Below are 21213 nucleotides of genomic sequence, written 5' to 3' on the forward strand. Positions count from 1 at the left end.
ACAATATTTATAAATATATCAAACTCCACAAAATACTATGCAGTAAAAAGCAATAATAAAATAATTGTGCTAGAGGTGCACAGTTACATGACAGATCTATTTTTACTTATGAACAAAAAGAAACAAATAATAAACAACCCAACATATTTAGTTTTTCTAATGCATGGTGTTAGTCCTTTCCCATTATCTTTTTTCCAATAGTTCCAACAAATGCGTGCAGTTGTGATTAATCCACACACAACCTACCATAAATTGCCTAATGGAGATCACACAAATCTGATATATAATTTGATAGCTATAACAAATGATCCATGAGAGAAATTTAGCTTAAAAGATGCACTTTCTAAGACTTCTATAAACTCAAGTTTGAGGATCCATGTAGTAACCATGGAAATATGTTTGTAAAACTACTATATTGCAACTGGAACAAATTCATAGTAAAAAATTTAGAAAGGAACTTGAAGAACATACTAACCACTCATCTTCATCATGTTGTCCAGATGAATAGCTTCAGTAGCCATATGTTGAGATAAATGACTTTAATTGGCTAAATAACTGAAGATTTGCACCTCGATAAGTACCCCACATTTTCCCTGCACTACCAGTCTGCTATGAAACACAAACGTACTTCTTGAGGGGTGTATATAAGTATGCTTGCCAAGTTGACTCTTTGAGTTTGGTCATCAAGTCACCCCACCAAAGTGCCTAATCAAGGTCAATCTTGAGGTCCACTCATCAAGCTTGCTCACCAAGTCAGCTCGCCATGTCACATCTCTAAGTGGCCTCACTAAGTTGGCTCGCCAACTTGCCCCACCAAGTTGCCACTTTAAGCCCACTCACCATGTTTAATTTTGAAAATAATGTCTAGTCACCAAGAATTGACATATTATGTCAACAATTAAATGGAAAATAGAGTAAGAAGGTATAGAAAATACCTTTTGTCCTCCTACTGCTTTGATACTATGTAGACCAAAAAATCTAGTGATCAATGTGCTTTCATAAGTCTGAACATGATTATAGTAATTTGGCAGCATACAAAGAAGTGCTTGTAAAATGGTCACACTAGTAAACAATGAAGAAAAGAAAAATAATAGGATGTTGAAACCCTATGGAACATTAAGGAAAACTGAGGAATCCCAAAATATAAAATTTGTGTACCTTATAACTAGCATTAGTTGGCTACCACACCTAAATGTATAGCTTAAAGGACTCGTTTAGTTACAGCTAGCATCATAAGATACAAAGATGCATCAATTTCCAAGGATGTTGACAAAAATTGCCAAATAAACTAAGAACAATAACTCCCACTTTCTTCGACTAATTGCAAAAATTGCATTGATGAGACTAAATTAGTATGCATGGTGTTTAAAATGTAAATCTCTTGTACACCCAAAACTATGTAAGGCAAATTCAAAATTTTGTGAATCCAATATGTCTAGGGACAAACACACAAACTCAACAACATATTTCAATATAGTCTTCTTCAATAACAAGAAATTGACTAAAAATAAATACACATTTTAAAATCATATTATTTTCATCATTCAAATATTACACATATACATTTTTCATTCTCTTGTTAGTCTGACTCTTAATTTCTTGTAAGCAAAATCAATAAACATTACAAGGCATATCCATATAAATGTAAAATATTGAGCAAGTCACTAGTCATATGCGTGAATATGTAAATAAATATGCAAACCTGATTCCCAATTGCAGATTGAGCATTAAGTCATAATTTCTATGCCCTTTATAGATAATTTCACGTGGTCTCTTACTTTCATTTGGCTGCCATTTATGCCCTCTTTTCACAGCCTTGGAAGGCACATTTATTTTGGATACCTCATGAATCAAAACTCCTTGAACATATTCTCTCTTGACAACAGATTGCACAAGAAAAATTTTGGGATCACAAGTTCTGACACCCTCATCATTATCATCAAATTCCTCACTACTTGAGCTTCTTATCCCATCAAAGGAAAAGGTTCTTACTATTTCGGATTCAAGGGTTTTTGAGGATGTTGTTTCGGAGCTAGGGGCATAAGAAGTATTCAAATAAACCTCAAAATTAGACATAGAAGAGCTTCTCTCCTTCCAACAAGATTGCTCATCAATGGAGAGATCGTCATGTTGATCTACATTGGAAGGTGAGGATTCCAAAAGGTGGCATAGCCTAGTCTGATTGCCACATGTAGGATAAAATGTACCTTTCCCATCTTTGAGCCCCTTACTCTAGGTCCCCATATAACAACTCCCATCTGCCCATCTGTAGACTCCATGGCCATGCTTCAACCCATCAAGCCATTGCCCATCATATTTATCCCCATTGGTCTAACTCATAATCCCCATTCAATCATATTTTTGTCTAGTGTATTTTGATACCTTTGAAAGTCTATGAAAAACCCTAGGTTTGGCTTTTAAAATTTACCCTAGCATGAATTCTTTTTGAAAAAAGGGGCAAAGAATGGATATTCTTCTCCTGCCTATTTGGACGTCATGGTTGAGTCTTATGAAAAAGGGTTTTAGTCCTACTGTCGGATCCGATTTGAATCCATGGTTGTTGCATACCCGCTATGGCAAGATGCTCATATGTTACGCATAGCGAGATAGCAATAAAAAAAAAATTACTTGTGATACTGAAAAGTGGAATCCGATGCCGCAAAATGTGTTCATGGGATGATCTTATGACCATGTGATACATCCCAGACTTGTCAGTTTCAAGAAGGAATGCATGTGGGAAAAAACTTTCAAGTGGTGTCACCGGAGTTCAAAATTATCTGGCCATTCACCAAGTCGCTAATGGGAAATACTTGCAATTTTCTGATGGCGATATAGCGAATGCTCAGATACTGGCTAAATAGCCATGAAAATGCACTGGTTAAATAGCCTGTGCCATTACCTCCCTTACTTCCGTCAGCTCCTACAAAATGTACTGCCCTGCACGATTTTGGGCTGTGTCCTTTTAATTAGGCTTGGGGCAGTGTAAGGGTGGGGAAAAATATTTATGGGGCCCTGAGCCTACATGGTTGGAAGTTGGAAATTTGTGGTTGTGGGCAGTTAGTGTTAGGGGTTTGGGGTTATAGTGTAAGTTCTAGTTTTAGTATAAGTTAGTATATATATATGTGTGTGTGTGTGTGTGTGTGTGTTAGTTTTGATTATGTTTTTATTTATATATATAGATAATTTAATTAATATGTGTCTTTTAAAAATTAGTTTAGAATTAAGTTAGTTTATTTTTATTTAAAATTATTTAAATTAATATTAAATTAAGATTAGTTTTAAATTTAAATTAGTATTAGATTAGTTTAATTTTAAGTTAGTATAAATTTAATTTAGTTTTTAGTTCTTAATTAAATTTATTGTTTGTGATAGTTAATTTAGTTTTAGTTTAAAGATAGATTAGTTATTTAAAATAAGTTTAAAATTTAGATTTTAATTGTTAGGTAGTTTAATTTAAATGTTTTAAAACATTGAAAATTTATTGTTTGAAAGTTAAGTTAGTAGTGTTAATGTCTTAATTTTTATTTTTACTTTTTATTAATTTTAGTGTTATGAGTTGTTAATGAGTAGTATTAGATTTTAGATAGTTTTTTAAAAATTTAGGTTTTTAGTATGTTTTTAAATTAGGATATTTGGCAATAGAGTTGTTTGTTTTGTATTAAATAAAGTGTTAGTTTAAATGATGTTAATTAGTATATATATTTTTTAGTGGAATCAAATATAATTGCTTTAAAAGCATAGTTGTGTTAGTATTATTAAATAGTATCATTGTTAATTTATTTTTTTGGATTGTATCTTATAGACCAAATTCAACATATAATTATCTCTTCTTACACAATAATAAATTTACTTATCTATTTACCTTTATAATATATTTTGACAATTATATAAATATTATTAATTCTTATTTTCAATTAAATTTTATCGAAAAAAAAACTAATAATTAATATAGTGAAGTTGTAAACTTGTAATAAATTAAATTTTAAATAGGAAATTTTTTAAATAAATTTTCTAAAATTTAATTGATATAAACTCTTGGAGAATTACTATGCTAAATCTATGTGAATAGTTTTTTTAATAAAAAAGATATAATATTTAGCTGAAACTTTAATAAACTTATTTTATACTCTAATTATTAAATTTAATTATTTTTAATTATTTTAAAAATAAATTTATATAAAAAACTTCCCTATCTAAAATTTGATACTACTCATTAACAACTCATAATACTAAAATTATTGTGAAATATCCTAATTTCCTATTTAAAACTTAATTTATTACAAGTTTACTACTAATGTTTGCAAGAGCAAGATTGCAAATTAGAATCCTAAGCAAAAGTTCATGGGTCACTGCCACAAATGCAACAAATAAGGACATCAGGCACATGAATGCAAAACCAAGACCTTGAGCACACAAAGATTTGAAGGATACTCCTATAACTATTAGAAGTATGGAGATAGAGCATATGAGTGTAGATCCAAGCCTAAGTGGTCATCAAACAAATAGACAATGGTAAATCACAATGGAAAATCTTATAATTAGGATTACAATACTAGGTATAGTTGTCACTACTATCAAGAGTATGGACATGTTCCTAAGAATTGCATAAGAACACACTTTAGAAGTGACTACAAAAAATGGTTGAGTCAACTACATGTTTTAGTTGGTTGAAGATTGTTCACATAAGTAAGAATTGCCCAACAAGGTCAAAAGTGCCAAGCAGTGATTCAACAAAGGCAAATAAAAGACAAATGTTGAGAATGTCAAACATGAAATGAAAAATACATGGAAGAGAAAGGAAGATTGTAGCACATCAAGTTCTGATGGGATCTCTTCACCCAATGGGTCAGTTGATGACACCACCTCCAACTAAGAAATCAAGAGGTATGTGTGGGACTGATATTTAAATAATATATCATAATTATTTCCAAGGACTTAGTTTTGAAAAGATTATATTTTCATGAAGAAAGATGCAAAGTTTTGTTTAGAATCTTGAAGAAATCTTTTAGTTTTCCAATTTTCATGTTACTGTCAAGCATGAAAATTTTCGCTTAAGTTGTCAAGTGAAATCTAGTTGATACTGAGCTATGATGAAAACCAAGAGTGCACAATGCAAGTTTGGATCAATACTTGTATGTATATTTTTCTATGTGTAGAACACATTTCCTTCCTTTGGAAAAGTTTCAAGGAAGACAAACAAATCCATTGTAGTACAAATAGGAGAATTCATTGAGAAAATGGGAGAGAGCTTTGAGTCTATTATGACTATATATTTTGAGGACTTTAAGTAGTCAATGAAACAAAGACACAAGATACTAGTGTCACTAGTTGAGAAACATTTCAATGAGGTTTTCTTTCTAGTTGATACTGATTTCAAAAATGTACAAGTTGTAGCTCCAAGGGTTAATGGTTGAGATCACTAGGATATGAAGTCAATGTGGATGAGGCATATATAGTAATTACATCCTTTCTTGTAGAAGAAGAAGTAGATTATAAGGCTACTGACTTTGTAAATTGTGATTTTACCAAATCAAAGATAACTATGGATCTAAAGACAACATTAGTGATAAGGAAGAAGAACAAGATTGTCAAGAAATTGAAAAAAAAATATGGTGAAGGGGCAAAGGAAGATGATGAAGATGATAATGATGATGATGAAGAAGAAGTACCAGCCCAAGCACCATTGGCCCTAACACAAGGTTAGGGAGAAGATCAAGGAGAAGAGGAAGTCGAGCTTGAAGAAGGTGTCAAAGGAGAAGAAGTTGGTGAAGAACCTATAGCCATAAAGAAGAAAAGAAAAGATAAAGCCTTAGTAGTCAACAATTAAAGAAGGTTGTAAAATCTAAGCCTGCAGTTCTAGCTACACAAACTAGCACAAGACCTACTACTAAGAAATCTCAAGAAGTAGCCAAGCAAAAAAAAAACAAAGCTAGGAAAGCTATACAAGTTGATGTGTCTGAGAAGAGACAAAGGAGAAAGTACATTGCTCCAACTAAATCATATGAAGAGAGGATAGAATTTGATGATAATAGCCAATTTAAAGTGGTAAGTCACAGTCCTTTTGATTTAGATTATCTATGTGAAAATATAAAGAATAATGTAGATTTTAGTGGATTTTCACATATTGGATTTGATAGACTTGGAAAGCTAGAAATGGATAAAGTAGAAGAGTCAATATATGCCATGATGGTAACATTTAAGATGACTCTAATTGAGATTTTGAACTCTCTACCAAATACTTTATATGATAGAGTTGAGAAAAGATGGAAATATAGTGTTACAATAGAAAGGAATATTAGAGAGACTACACTTGTAAGAGTCATGCCAGATTTAGGTAAAGCTAAGATGACTAAAGCCATAAAGAAGTATGCAGGGATATTTTCTCCTAAGTATCATGCATTTAATATTCTCCAAACTAAAATTGAAGACGTTGTTCAGAAAAGTACCCAAATCTGGAAGGTAATTTATGGGCTGACAACATCTAAGGTAATTAAGGAGAAACCTATTAAGGTAGGTGAAGATAAAGATGAGCAAGAATTAATTGAGGTTACTAAAGTTGATACTGAGAAGGATGAACATATGGAAGGCACTGAAGAATGGGAACAAATATAGGCAATAACTAAAGATGAGTAGCAACTAGAATAGAGTATACCAGATATACAAATGTTGAGTGCCAATCCACTACATGTGACAAAAGCAAACACTAAAATCATATAGATCAAGGATGTCTCTAACACTATGACTCAAAACATTAATTCACTAATAGAGGAGGACATGAAGAAGATACTACTAGACACCACCACCAAGGAAAACTTATGTAGTCACCCTATATTTGTGAGTGTAGATGAACTTAAGGAGGTAGAGAAGACATTTATAGAGGTGGAAACTCGAGACATCAAAAACCCCTTAATTTACTATGATGCAACCTACATTACCCATTGTAGTGTATCAAAGGAAAGAAACAACCACCATGGCTAACATCAACAAATTGGTGCAAAATTTGTTAGTACCAAAAGTTTCTACTCAAGCATAGGATGGAACACAAGTTCAAACAAGACAGGTAGATACTCATCTACCTACAACACAAGTTCAAGATGTAATTGAAATTGAAAAGAAAGAAGAGGAAAGATGGAAGATTCAAACTTGACTACATAGCCTTGTTGGAAGATTGGAGAGATTTTTGGAATATTGGTTTGATGATAATATGTAACACTCATGACTGAGTTTGTCATTGATGTCAATATAGCATGTTTGATGTCTTATGTGGTATCTGACAGAAGAACAATGGAAAGATCAATTTGATATGCTTAACTAGTTGAACATAACAACCACTCATGGTCATGAGAGATACATTTGAGTATCTAGCATATTCAGTTAACATCGGGAGTAGAAAGGCTAAGTCTAGAAGAAGTTGTGTAAGTTTTTGTAATGTTTGTTCTAAGATAGAGTGTATAGAGGCATTTTTGGGTAAACTTGTTATATCTCTTAGCAGATTTGATATATTGAGGATCAAGGTTGAGGACTTGGAGAAGACATGTTAAGGATGTCATGGCTAAGGTCACTTGTAATAATATTATGTGTACAAAAAGTTATTCAAGTTGCAAGGTGGAAGATTTGTGTTATGGCTAAGTGTAACATGCTCTTAATGTGGTCCTATAATAATTAATTGAGATTCTTAGTGTATGTTGAGTAAACAGTTGGTGGCAATCCACTCAAGTTTCAAGTAGATAGATGATATCAAGTCATTCAAGAGCTTAGTAATCAAAGGATGTTGAGTTATTCAGATGTTGAGTTCTGGCATTGAAGTTGTAGTTGATGTTGAGCATCAGGGACTTCTAGTGTTGAGTTATATAGTTTTGACATAGTTGTTTGTAATGGCACAAACTCCTATGTAAATTAGTTTGGAACCAACTTAAGGATATATTTTGAGATCCTAGATGATAACAATGAATCTTGATTGATTATCCCAATGCAACACACATAACCAATCAGAAAAAAGAGAAGGATTAAGCAATAGGTGAATCACATTAGTTGATTCATACCTAACCCTAAGTCACCAAGATCTTCATAAGGATAGTAAACCCTAATATAGAATGTAAGTAAGGAGATGAGTAGAGAGAAAATTTTGTGAATGCAAAAAGAGAATCAAGGTGTGACTAAGGAATTGTGATCTAGAGACATGAATTATAGAATATGTTAGAGAAGAACATAGTAAAGGAGTTAGAGGATAGAAGAGATACATCTAATCAAAGAAGGATCAAGAATACATGCAAAGAGGTGATATAACATCAAGTAGTAGAGTGCTAACAAAGGATCATTGTTGAGACATTTTAATAGGTGAATCATTTAAATCTCTTAAACAGAGTAGTCCTAACATGTTGAGATAAATCCTTGAATAGGGTGCTTACTTCATTGTAAGTTGAAGTCATCTTACTAGGAACACTTCTAATAGGGTATTGAAATCCTTTAATAGGGTAAGATGTAATAGGCTTTGTAAGCCTTTAACAGGGCATACCTTTAATAGGGTAGATCATATTTCATGATCAAACATTGTAACATTCATTGGATATACTTTATAAATGTAGTAGTGAACATGTATGGGTGTCATCCCCACCCTAGTTTTACCTTCTCATTAGAGGGTTTTTGGGTAATCATATCTTGTGTCATATGTGTGAATGTTTATTTACTTTCAAGCTATGAATAGTTATGCTTAATTTGGTATTTTAGTTTACATGCATAGATTGTGAGATGGATGTGTAGTGAATGATTTTAAGGATGAAGTTTTCAAGTATTTTATGGGACTTAGTATTATCATATTTTATTGAAAAACCTCCCTGTAGTAAGTCAATTCATCAAACACAAAACAAAAAAAGTAATGATTCACTTGACCCCATGTCACATGAATTCTGGGAAGGTTGGCGTCAGGTTGGGATTATAGGGACATTAAGTGGATTAATGTTATTTGTATGGGGAGATGTATAAGTAAAGTAAAATGTAGTAAATAAAAGATTTGGCTTAAATATTGTTATTTTTTAAAGGATATAAGGGTTAATGGCTAGTGGATAGGGAATTAGTGGTAAAATTAGATAAGGGGTGGTAGGAAGTAAAGCAAGATGTCAGGGATAGTTATAGTATAGTTTAGGAATAGTTAGTAGAAAATGTTAGGAGTAAGGAACCGTATATCAGATTACTAATAGAGATTATTTTAATTGATTTAATATTCAAATACTATAAGAAAATAAATTAAACTAAGATAATATACATGTTTATATATATAATTAATATATATAATTAATCAATTTACAAAAAAAATAAAACACACAAATTATAGCATTTATAACTATTCACATAATTAAAAAATGAGTAGCTCAAATTAATATAAAGATAAATTAAAAATCATTTTTATCATTACAATACTAATTATTGCATATTATCATTATTTAATTGAATTAATTTTATCTTAGATGCTAAATATTTATTATAATTTATAAAAAAATTTAAACTAAAACATGCAACATTACAAAGAAAATGGACTAAATTAATACACAAATTTGCACACTTATTTTGAGTTGTCGAAACTCGCCATATCGCTAGCCAGATTATTGGTTTTTATGCCGATAACAATATAGGGACCCACTTGAAAGTCACAGACATGGTGAGGCCCAAGACATGTGATGTCATGTAGAGATTAGAAAATATATATATGTACCACCATGTTGAGCCAACTCAGCGATAGCGATATCATGGACCCATTTCCTGTGTACTAGGTACAAAGATTTTTGATCGTGAGATCGAGCCGAGATCAAAGGGTGGCGTTGACTCACTATGAAGAAGTGCTCAGAAGTTAAGTATAGCGAGTTAGCGAGTGTGGCCCACCACTGTTGAAGTAAAATTGCTATCCACAAGATCAAGTTTGGATTGACGATGCTCATTGACTTGCTATAAAGAGATGTGTGAAAATTAGGTATAGCGAAAATTGGTCGTACTTCTGGAATTTGATTGTGTTGTAAGTTTTTTGCATCAACGTTTCGGATCACACACAGTGATCCATCATCAGGATGAAGAGCTAGAGAAAAATAATAATAAGCAGCAGACTGGAGAAAACACAAAGATATAACAAGAGGAAGGAGAGGAGGTGGGGGGGGGGGGGGGACACGTGGATTGAGGGGGAGATAAAGTAATAAAGAATAAATAAATGAATTAGAAAAATAAAAATAAAAATAAAAAATAAAAGTAAAAATAAAAAATTAAATAGAATAAAAAATAAAAAATAAAAAAATAAAAAATAAAAAATAAAAACAAACAAACAAATGATAAATAACAATGAAAGCGCTCACAAAATGAGAATAATAATAACACTAATTGAAAAAACAATAAAAATAGAAATAAAAATAAATGAACGTAAAACCATAATAGACCAAATAATAAATAACAATAAGAATGAGCTAAGAATGAGAAACAAAATATTTTTAAAAAGGGGGGGCCAACAAGGAAAAAATAAAAAATAAAAAATAAAAATAAAAAATAAAAATGAAAAATAAAAAATAAAAATAAAAAGAACCTCAGGGACCACCAAAAAGTAAGAGGGAACAAAGGAACCAAAGATGGGAGCGTCCTAAAGATACCGACAACACAGCGAAAGGAAGGAGAAAAGAAGAAAAGGAAGAGAGCAATCACCAACCTCAAGCAGGCCACCAACTAGGGAGAAACTAGGAGCAAGGAGGCGAGGGGAGACCGACGGGCTCAGAACACCAAAGGATCAAGTTTGTTGGTCTTGAGTCAGCAAAGGAATCCACGAAGGGTTTAAGGTCCACCCATCATCTCTGTTGAGGTTGACAGGGTGACTGTTGATAATTATAGCTTCTTTGAGCTTCCTTTTGAAATAGTTGTCCTCCTTGGATACGATTTGGGCATCTTCTAAACAAATGTGGTGCTTAGTGGCTGACGAGTGCTCCGCTAAAGCAGACTGATGAACCCTGTCGTGTTTAATGTCGGCACTATGCTCCTTGATTCTAGTGCTGAAAGAGCGACCAGTTTCACCAATATACGGAATCCCGCAAGAGCAAGAAACTTTGTAGACTCCTGATGCTGAAAAAACATCTCTGGAATCTTTGAGAGCGGGGGTGCGATTCTTGAGCCTAAACCAAGGTTTGAAGGCCACGCGAAGGCCTTTTCTGCTCAGAATCTTGGCAAGCTTCTGGGAGACCCCATCTATAAAGGGAAGCGACACAAAAGCGGGAGGCGGAGAGGGGTTGGGTCGGGGAGCAGAGAGGGAAAAAAAGAAAGAGCGAGCACGGACAAAGGCCCTAGAGATTTGTTTGTGGGAGTACCCATTTAATCTAAAGACTTGGCGGAGGTGGGTCAACTCTGAATTTAAGTGGTCATCATCACAAATCCTGAGGGCTCTTAAGGCTAAGGTCTTAAGCGTGCCAACTTTTTGACTCGGATGGTGGTGAGAAGAAGCATGAAGGTACAGATCGGTGTGCGTGGCCTTCCGAAACACTCGACGTCCCAGAGAGCCATCTGGTTTCTTAGTGAGTAAAATATCAAGGAAGGGTAATTGATTGTTGGATTCAAGCTCTTTAGTAAAAGCAATGCTAGGAGAGATGTTGTTAAGATGAATGTGGAACTCTTCTAGTTTATCAATACCATGGGGCCAACAAACATTGTTATCGTCAACGTATCGCTTCCACCATTTAGGCTTGAGGGGGAAAGAGTGGAGGGCCAGCTCTTCAAAGTGCTCCATATAAAGGTTAGCAATAACTGGGGAGAGTGGGGAGCCCATTGCGACCCCATCTACTTGTTCAAAGATAGTCCCTTGGAAGGAGAAGAAGGTGGACCTTAAACAAAGATCAACCAGATTAGCGATCTCAACATTAGTTTTCCTTTCCAGAGATGTTTTTTCAGCATCAGGAGTCTACAAAGTTTCTTGCTCTTGCGGGATTCCGTATATTGGTGAAACTGGTCGCTCTTTCAGCACTAGAATCAAGGAGCATAGTGCCGACATTAAACACGACAGGGTTCATCAGTCTGCTTTAGCGGAGCACTCGTCAGCCACTAAGCACCACATTTGTTTAGAAGATGCCCAAATCGTATCCAAGGAGGACAACTATTTCAAAAGGAAGCTCAAAGAAGCTATAATTATCAACAGTCACCCTGTCAACCTCAACAGAGATGATGGGTGGACCTTAAACCCTTCGTGGATTCCTTTGCTGACTCAAGACCAACAAACTTGATCCTTTGGTGTTCTGAGCCCGTCGGTCTCCCCTCGCCTCCTTGCTCCTAGTTTCTCCCTAGTTGGTGGCCTGCTTGAGGTTGGTGATTGCTCTCTTCCTTTTCTTCTTTTCTCCTTCCTTTCGCTGTGTTGTCGGTATCTTTAGGACGCTCCCATCTTTGGTTCCTTTGTTCCCTCTTACTTTTTGGTGGTCCCTAAGGTTCTTTTTATTTTTATTTTTTATTTTTCATTTTTATTTTTTATTTTTATTTTTTATTTTTTATTTTTTCCTTGTTGGCCCCCCCTTTTTAAAAATATTTTGTTTCTCATTCTTAGCTCATTCTTATTGTTATTTATTATTTGGTCTATTATGGTTTTACGTTCATTTATTTTTATTTCTATTTTTATTGTTTTTTCAATTAGTGTTATTATTATTCTCATTTTGTGAGCGCTTTCATTGTTATTTATCATTTGTTTGTTTGTTTTTATTTTTTATTTTTTATTTTTTTATTTTTTATTTTTTATTCTATTTAATTTTTTATTTTTACTTTTATTTTTTATTTTTATTTTTATTTTTCTAATTCATTTATTTATTCTTTATTACTTTATCTCCCCCTCAATCCACGTGTCCCCCCCCCCCCCCACCTCCTCTCCTTCCTCTTGTTATATCTTTGTGTTTTCTCCAGTCTGCTGCTTATTATTATTTTTCTCTAGCTCTTCATCCTGATGATGGATCACTGTGTGTGATCCGAAACGTTGATGCAAAAAACTTACAACACAATCAAATTCCAGAAGTACGACCAATTTTTACTAATGGATTGTGGAAAACAAATGACACTTAGGTATAGCGAGTTAACGAGCAATAGACCCACCATCATTTTCTTAAAGGTTGTTTCAATTGTCTACCACACGATTAAAGTAAGATTAGTGATCATCGCTAGCTCGCTATGGAAAGGTGCTCGAGAATTATGTATAACAAGTTAGCGAGTTGATGACACATGTCCGTAGTCATCCATGGGCCCAATTTGAAGCACCAGCTTTGAAGGAAAGGTGCAGGTGGAGGTGTTTTATTGGCTTGACAGCCAATGTGTTAAGAAGAAAGCTGAGTCAACTTAGTTGTCATTCCTAGATCGTAGGATTTTTCAAGGATCAACGACACAAGTTTAAAAAAGAAAGTGTGAGGCCACTCTATTTTTCTATTTGACACATTTATGATAAGTGAAAGCTTCATGTGTGGGAGAAATAGAGTATAACACAAAGATTTTCATTAATTCTAGTCCCACACGAACAAAGATTGCAAATTTTTTGAGCACAAGAGCCTAATTGATTGTGTCGTGTTAAGCCCAGTAAAGACATGAAACTATTCTTCTGTAGTTTGAGAGACATTTTAGAAGTTCAGAGAAGAATAGTTTAGCAAGTCAAGTAAGTACTCATGTACTATAACCTCTGTGGCATTCCAATTCTCTCAATACTGTCAAAATGCCTCCTAAGAAACCATTCTCTAGGCAAATTAATTATATGGATAGGAATGTCCACGATGATTTATTAGAATTACTCCTAGAATCTACTATACAGCCTGCACAAGTTAAAAAGTTAATTTCCTTAAACCCTAGGCTTAAAATTGGTGATGGCCTATATGAAAAGGGGAACTGGGTTAGGGATGCAACAACTACTCAAACTAGCCTTATCTTGTCTAAAAAGTGGTTTTTGGAAAGAAAGTTGTTTGCCCCGCATGCTAATGTCTAGAATTTTGATTTGGGAAAGTTAGTATTCCCAAGTGTTCTCATGGATTATGATTTTCTTGAAGCCATTGCTAAGAATTATGACCAAGCCATTAGGGTTGTAAGAAGAAAGGATGGTGTGCCTCTGGTCTCGATTACTCCTGAAGAAATTAGAGAGGTTTTTCACCTAGAACCATTATCAGACTACCATGTGAAAATCAATATGCTAGAATTAGAGAATGAATATAAAGCAAAGAAGGATGTAATTAGGGGGCACATATTGGTACAATAGGAACTTTGCTAGTAATTATTGTAGCCTCTAGAGAGCCTTTTAAGAAGAGTCTTTTCACTTCCCAGGCTATAGAGATATACAGGACCTTATGCTGAGTTTTTGGTGAAGATGACCAAGAATTTATGCCCATTGGTTTCATGTACATGATGGTTTAGATTGCTTCCTTTAGTGTAGATGTTATTTTTGATTTTGCTTCCTTTTTGGCTGAAGAAATTCACATTGGTTTAGTTGGGATTGCAAAGGGCAAGGTGGAAAAAACTTTTGGTCACTACTCTCTATTAATGCATATGTTTTTGTTCAAAGGAGTGACATATTTTGGTAATGAGATGGAACTAAACAGAGAGGAGAATGGGGAAATACTGCCAGTCTTGTTGTGGAGTGCAGATATGACCTAGAATCCAAGTAATGCTAGTTTTCTTAGATTTGATAGATATTTTTCTGCTAAATTAAGATGCCTCATATTGAGTGACAATCCCAAAATCCCTAGGGTACTAATGAGTCTCATCAGGCCTATGGATAACCCCCATGACCTGAAAGTTTCACATAATTGGGGAGATATCATCCCCTACCCTATTTCTACTATTTTTAGAATCTATGGTTTCAAGGGGAACCCTCATGTTTTTCCTTACCAAGTTCCTTTGAAGGTGGGAATGGCTGAAGTTTTATGGCAGTTAGGGGGAGTGGAAGAAATGTTTTTGCTGAAAAGGAAATTAGGATAAATTTTCCCTACCTGCACAGTGACCCATCAATTTGTGATTAAAAAAGGGGGATGGATCTTTTTGCATAAAATTTTGGAGCAGTACATGATGGCTCTCTCTCATCCCCATTTTTGTGATTCTGAGGGATTTTTCAATTAGATTTTGAGGCATAGAATCAAGTTGGGACCGGTCAAGGATGATTCTTATTATCCAGAGGATATTGTAAGGAATGAATTCTCATTGTAGGAGCAGGAAACTAAAAAGGAAAAATGGAGAGTTTATTCTTGGGTCTTAGAATTCATTCATTGTTTTGATAATAAATATGATTCTTTGGATAATGCTATTACAGAGGCTGACAAAATAAGTAAGCTCATGAATACCTTTCCTAAAATAATGGAGGTCATGAATGAAAAGAACTTTTTTTTATTGATTCATATCCTAATAAGGCTAGAGAGGTCATGAGGAGGTTGGCTTTCACTCCAAATGTGAGAACTAATAAAATAATTGTACAAAACAGTCTCGGATATACTATAATTCAGAATAAAAGGGTTCCTATAGACAAGTGTAAACAAATAATACGATCTACCAGTATAGCCCAAGAGGAGAGACCTGAAGAGCCTAGACCTAAGAGACAAAAGGTAATGACAGAAGAAAGGCCTCAAGATGAGGAATATTCAGCCAGCTAGTCCGCTTTGAGGATTGGAGAAGAGAAGCTCACTGGTGAACAGGTTGAACAAATGGGATCACAGGGAGATATTTCTATTACTCATGCAAAATTAGATGAGGGTAACCCTCCAAAACTTCCTCTCCCAAGTTCAGATCTAACAATAGTTGATTATAGAGGCAGGGAGTTGGACCCTGTATTAGAGCAGACAAGTCATCAATTTTTGACTGATGACAGTTTTGTGAAATCAAGGGCATTTTAGCAATTTGTATGGAGGACAAACATGAACGTTTTTTAGGAGAAATGTAAAAAGATGAAAATAGAGCATCCATAAATGGATGAAACTTCCATGCAAAACCAAATTAAAGAAGAAATGATGAAGGAATTGCAGAATATAAGCCCTAAGGAGGGGAGGAAAATGATAAAGGCATCTAACATTTTATTATTTCCCAATTGGGATATTACAAATGCATTAATTTTCAATTCTATTTCAAGTAGATTGGAGTTGCAAGACCCAAATAGAAGAGACTTCCAAGACACTTCATTCATTGAAGATCAAGCTGCATTGGTTAGTTGGTCGTTGAGAAAGGGATCTAGAGCCACACGATCATAATCAGATGAGTCTGGGTTGATGGGAAATATACTTGTAAGAAAGGTTGAGGACACTTCACATGTATAGGCAGCATATTGGAATGTGGATTCTTCTAAGTTTGTGTTGGCCACTACTAAGAAGGAGGAACAGGTTATGTTTGAGTTATAGAATAAATATGAAACACTTCTTGAGGCCTATAATAGGGAGGTAAAAAGGAGAATTGAACTTGAAAACAAGGCAATGGGGAAATCCACAAGGCCAAGAATAACATACCCCCGTCCTCCAGTGGAACCTTTTAAATCCACCCCCCTTGTAGAGATACCAGACACACCTCAAAGGCCTGAATATTATATAGCTGAGGAATTTGAAGAAGAGAAGAGCAAACTATGGGCCTTACATGTAGAGTTAAAAATGCAGTATGAGGATAAGCTTAGAAAGGCGCTAATGTATTTAGTGGACAAAATTGAGTGGCCCTTATTCTTTGTCCAATTGGTAAAAGTAATAGATATATGGGAGGAAGTGAAAAATCATGATGATACCCTAAAGCCTATTGTTAATAAATGGGGAAGAAGGAAAAAGGAAATCACCCTTCGATGTCATTCAGTTATAATATCTTCCAATGACCATGTTGAAAAATTGTATGATATTGCTAATGACCAGTCAGATTTTGATAATAGGAGAGTTGCTCTACAACTGAAAATTGTTTCTTATTTGAATAAGTACAAGAATAAAAAAATTGATCTATTTCCTTGTGGCTTGGATCAAAAGAAGAAATTGAAAAATAAGGAAGAGTGGAGCAAAGAATTGGATGACCTTTTCTGCACAAGGATAAACAAAGTTATTAATGAAAAGGGGCATGCCTAGTGGGCCACCACGATAGAGGAATTGGTTAAAGTCCAATTATTTTTTAATTCTTTGAAGCAAGAATTTGTTGATTTTGAAAAGGAGGCTGGTTATATTTAAAAAAAGAAAAATGATATCCTATAGTTTAGCTGGCTGAATGACATACAATTTGACACTTGGATGGCAGATCTTTTTTTGGACAAGCAGTTAGGGGAGGATAGTTTAGACGATGATGAGAAACAAGAAGGCGAGGTGCAGGTTATTGACACCTCTACACAAGAACTAAAAAAAGAAGAAGGGGAAAAGGTAATAATGCCTACTCAGGGTGAAAGCAGTGAGAACCCATAGGAGAAAACTAATTTGGAGGTATCACAAGATCATCCTTCTTTGGCTAGCTTGGTAGCCATGTATTCTGAGGAGCCAGAATAATGAGAGACAAATCAAAAGTTGATGATTCACAATAGAAACTAGAATGGGCCTACCTAAAGGAATATTTGATACGTCTAGCATTCTTTTGTGATTATTTTTGTCTTTTGTATGATGCTTTGTTCCTTGGACACTTGTTAGATCACAATTGCCCTTTGCTTGTTGCAACTCATGCTATATAAATGTGTTTTCAAGGCATTGTGATGGTCTGAGACTTGTGCAATTTTTTGTTTCTTTCAAGACGAGTACATTTTTAGTCGGTCCAATAGTATGCAGAGGTTTTGAGTTTACTTCCATTGTAGTTTCTGATAAGCAAATTGAAATGATAGAAATGGTAATCTATTCTGGGCATTCAATTGGTTTTCTATTGGTTATTGTATTAGTCATTTAAAAAGGATAATACAAAGGGGTATTTACACTATATCTATGTCATCAATTTCTATCTCTAGTTTATGGGTTTGTTTACTTTGAAGTCATTTAAATAAAGTTTATTTGGCTAAATGCAGTCTGGATGGGTTGTATGCTGGTTTTATTGTTGCTTTTAATTCAAGCAATTATATAAATGCTTCAATAAATCAGTAGGGTTTATGAGTTCATAAAAGAGATATTGCATAAGAATGGAAATGGGTGATTGCAGTTGATTAATTCTTATACAAGTTATTTGAATTAGATCTCCCACCAATAGTCAATTTCTTGCCCAATGGATAAGGCACTGGTCCTATAAATCAGAAGTAAACAAGGATGAATTCTATTGCTGCATATCAAATCATCTTACAAAATCAAAATTATTTTAAATCCTATTCAAGACTTATAAATGCTAGTCTCAACTCATTTATATCTAATTCCTGAGTCTTAGGTAGCTGCTATTTCCAGGAATATTTGTAAATTTTAGGAGAATTATGACCAGATTTGCTGATAAGGGATGTGTATAAGTTTGAGAGCATTGAAGAATTGAAGTGAGCTTTTTATGTATGTGAGGGTAACAGATGAGAATCAGAATGAAACTAAGATAATTTCATACACAATTGCATTAGAATTATCCCTAGGTATACCTGCCTTGGTTTAGCAGAGCCAGAAGAGTAGGAAACCATCCTTTGGTTTTTTTGAAGTTGGGTTATAGTGATTCATTCATATATTTGATATTGGGAATTGGCTAATCCCTAGATTGTGTGAGTCATTTCACTGTAATATTAAGCATTTTTTTGCTTGATAGTTTCAATAGTTTGAAATACCAACAGCTCACACACTACTTAAGATCTAAAATAGAATAAGCTTCAACAATACATTGCAATATATATATGTACAAATCTTCAAAAGGAATTTCATATCAGAAAAAAAAAGTAACAAGAAATAAATTAAATTGCAGTGCACTAGGAATAATATAACACAGAATGAATACTAAACCTCAATTGAACAAAAGATTATACAGTGGCTTCAATAAAAATGATGCTACACCTAAACCATCACTTGTAGCAAGCTACTTGAAGATATGTAGTACAAACCATCCTAGAGAACAACCTCTAATTTTTAAAAACTTTCACTTTTACTGGGTGAAGTTTTACTTTTTGCCTTGGCAAAGTCAACCAGGTCTTCAAACAACTTATCTTCAGGTTTAACTTGTTTGCTAGAAGTTAAAGATTTTTGTGGATATGCATCATTGTAAGTTCCATCATGAATGGAGATGAAAGCCAATTTGCCTGACTAGATTCTTATAATGAATATATGAGAGCACTTCAATTTCATTTTTGAATTCTACTGCACCATGCACTTGTAGAGATCCTTTCTTATTCCTCTGTGTGCCCACCACTTAGCCCACATTATTGAGTGTCCTATACAAGAAAGTCTTATAGCAAGCAATTTACCCAAGATTCTTGGAGTTGTTCCACTATAAGATATGATGAAATCATGAACTAATTGCCTATTATTTAAGAAAATGAGAAACACTATAAGACACTTTGTAGTGCTACAATAATAGCCAAATCACCAAAGTAGGCATGCTTTTTGGATCGTCTTCTCTCCCAGACACAGATGTGACATGCATTTTGGTTGCAGGTGATTTCTAGGAGCTTGGGGTTCACTATCAATTCCAACACCTTCGACTAAAATTTTTGAACAAGTCAAAAGTTGTTCCACTATAATGATTAATAATAAACTTTATCATTGTTCAAGTCAAAAATTTATCATTAGAAAAAATGGTAGATAATTTTGTTCATTATCTCAAGTAAAAAAAAGACTACTTGACAATAGCAAGAAACAACACAGATGACTTAGAAATAGTCTATCGCAATGAAAGACATATTTTTCCCATCATAACACTAGCAGTGCTCTACTGTCTCATTTTTGGTAACAGAGACACCCCCCAAACATGAAGGATTCACCCCCCAAACATCTTCAAACATGAAATGATCCACTGTCTATTAGACTGGTGTCTAATCCAGGCTAAACCTCCATCAACAATTACCATCCAACACTGTACTTACACAAAGTTTTCCCACTCTCCTACATTTGGTTAATATAGTACAAATAAATTATCACAACCTTATTATCTCCCACCATTAATAGTGACTACAAGTGGTAGGAGAGAATCTACATTGGAAACTTCAGAATAAGTATAGTTGACTGTGCCTAACCAGTCACTAGTTTGAATGCACCAGTCTATTATTCCTTGCTCAACCCGCAATGAAAATTAAAAGAATTTGCAGACAAGATAAAAAAATAATAAAATGTTCTCACATTAAATATTAGTCAAAATGCATTTGATACATCATAGGAACTCACTATTCCGTGGGGGACAGATACTGAATTGCAGAGAACAGGATTATTTTATTCATTAAATTTTTTTCACAATGCATTGTCTCACCACCCCAACTCTACTTCTCCCCCAAACACTCAACAAATCCCTTCTAAATAACCAAACAATAGTAAACAATGACTGCTGTCTAACTATCTGACTATTACTAGTTAGTTATAAACTAAAATTTGTTGTCTAATTTGACACAAAGTATCAACTTTGACAACTTACAATCATATATGTCTTTAATATATTTCACTAACCTCTTCAAAGGTTTTATAACTTCACTAACCCTTCAGAAGACACCTAAAACCCTTACAAGCTGTACTAGGCCTAAAGACACCTAAAACCCTTACAAGCTTCTCTTTGCATTTTTTCTACATTTGATACTTTTCTTATAGGTGGACATGTCTATCACAAACATCCAACATGTCTGTCCTTAGACTTCACGACAAAAACCCTACAAACAACACAAAAAAAATAAGGACATGAACCATCCAAACATCTCTAATAGCTTGTGGATATCCCAAAGATGCATAAGTGCATGACTTGTGAAAACCAAAAAGATAAGACTAACTTGTATAACAAGTGAATAACCAAAATGATTTTATGTCTGTGTTATGTTTGACAATGATAATGATATTTGGATTCTAGTATGAGGAAATTTGTATCAATCAATTCATTAAATATAATTTGAATATAAAGAAGATTTTAAGAGATTCAAGAGCATAATTATAAGCCAAATTTGTGGAAGACCTAAATTAGACCTAAGTGAATAGACATGTGAAGTCTTATTTTGAATATGATGAGCAGATCTAAGGTAGAATTTTTATGGAGGTATATTCCAATTTTAGAGAATTTATTGAAAAACATTATTTCAAATCTTGGTGGATTATTCATAAGTACAAGGCATATTTGTTGAAGACCTCGAAGGAGATCTAAGGAAAATCTACCTACATTATAAACACTTTG

The 21213-nt window shown here is 34.0% G+C and overlaps 1 protein-coding gene across 1 annotated transcript; it reads right to left on the reverse strand.

The window, feature by feature from the left end:
* Positions 1 to 10759: 10759 nt before the first annotated feature.
* Positions 10760 to 11785, reverse strand: LOC149556650 (uncharacterized). Its single transcript, XM_089829941.1, has one exon. It carries the CDS (start codon positions 11783 to 11785, stop codon positions 10760 to 10762), a length of 1026 nt encoding a protein of 341 aa, XP_089686067.1.
* Between the last annotated feature and the right edge of the window lie 9428 nt (positions 11786 to 21213).

Source organism: Cupressus sempervirens, chromosome 5 (genome assembly GCF_028749045.1).
Source record: "Cupressus sempervirens isolate cs-2001-9-10 chromosome 5, ASM2874904v1, whole genome shotgun sequence".
NCBI lineage: Eukaryota > Viridiplantae > Streptophyta > Pinopsida > Cupressales > Cupressaceae > Cupressus > Cupressus sempervirens.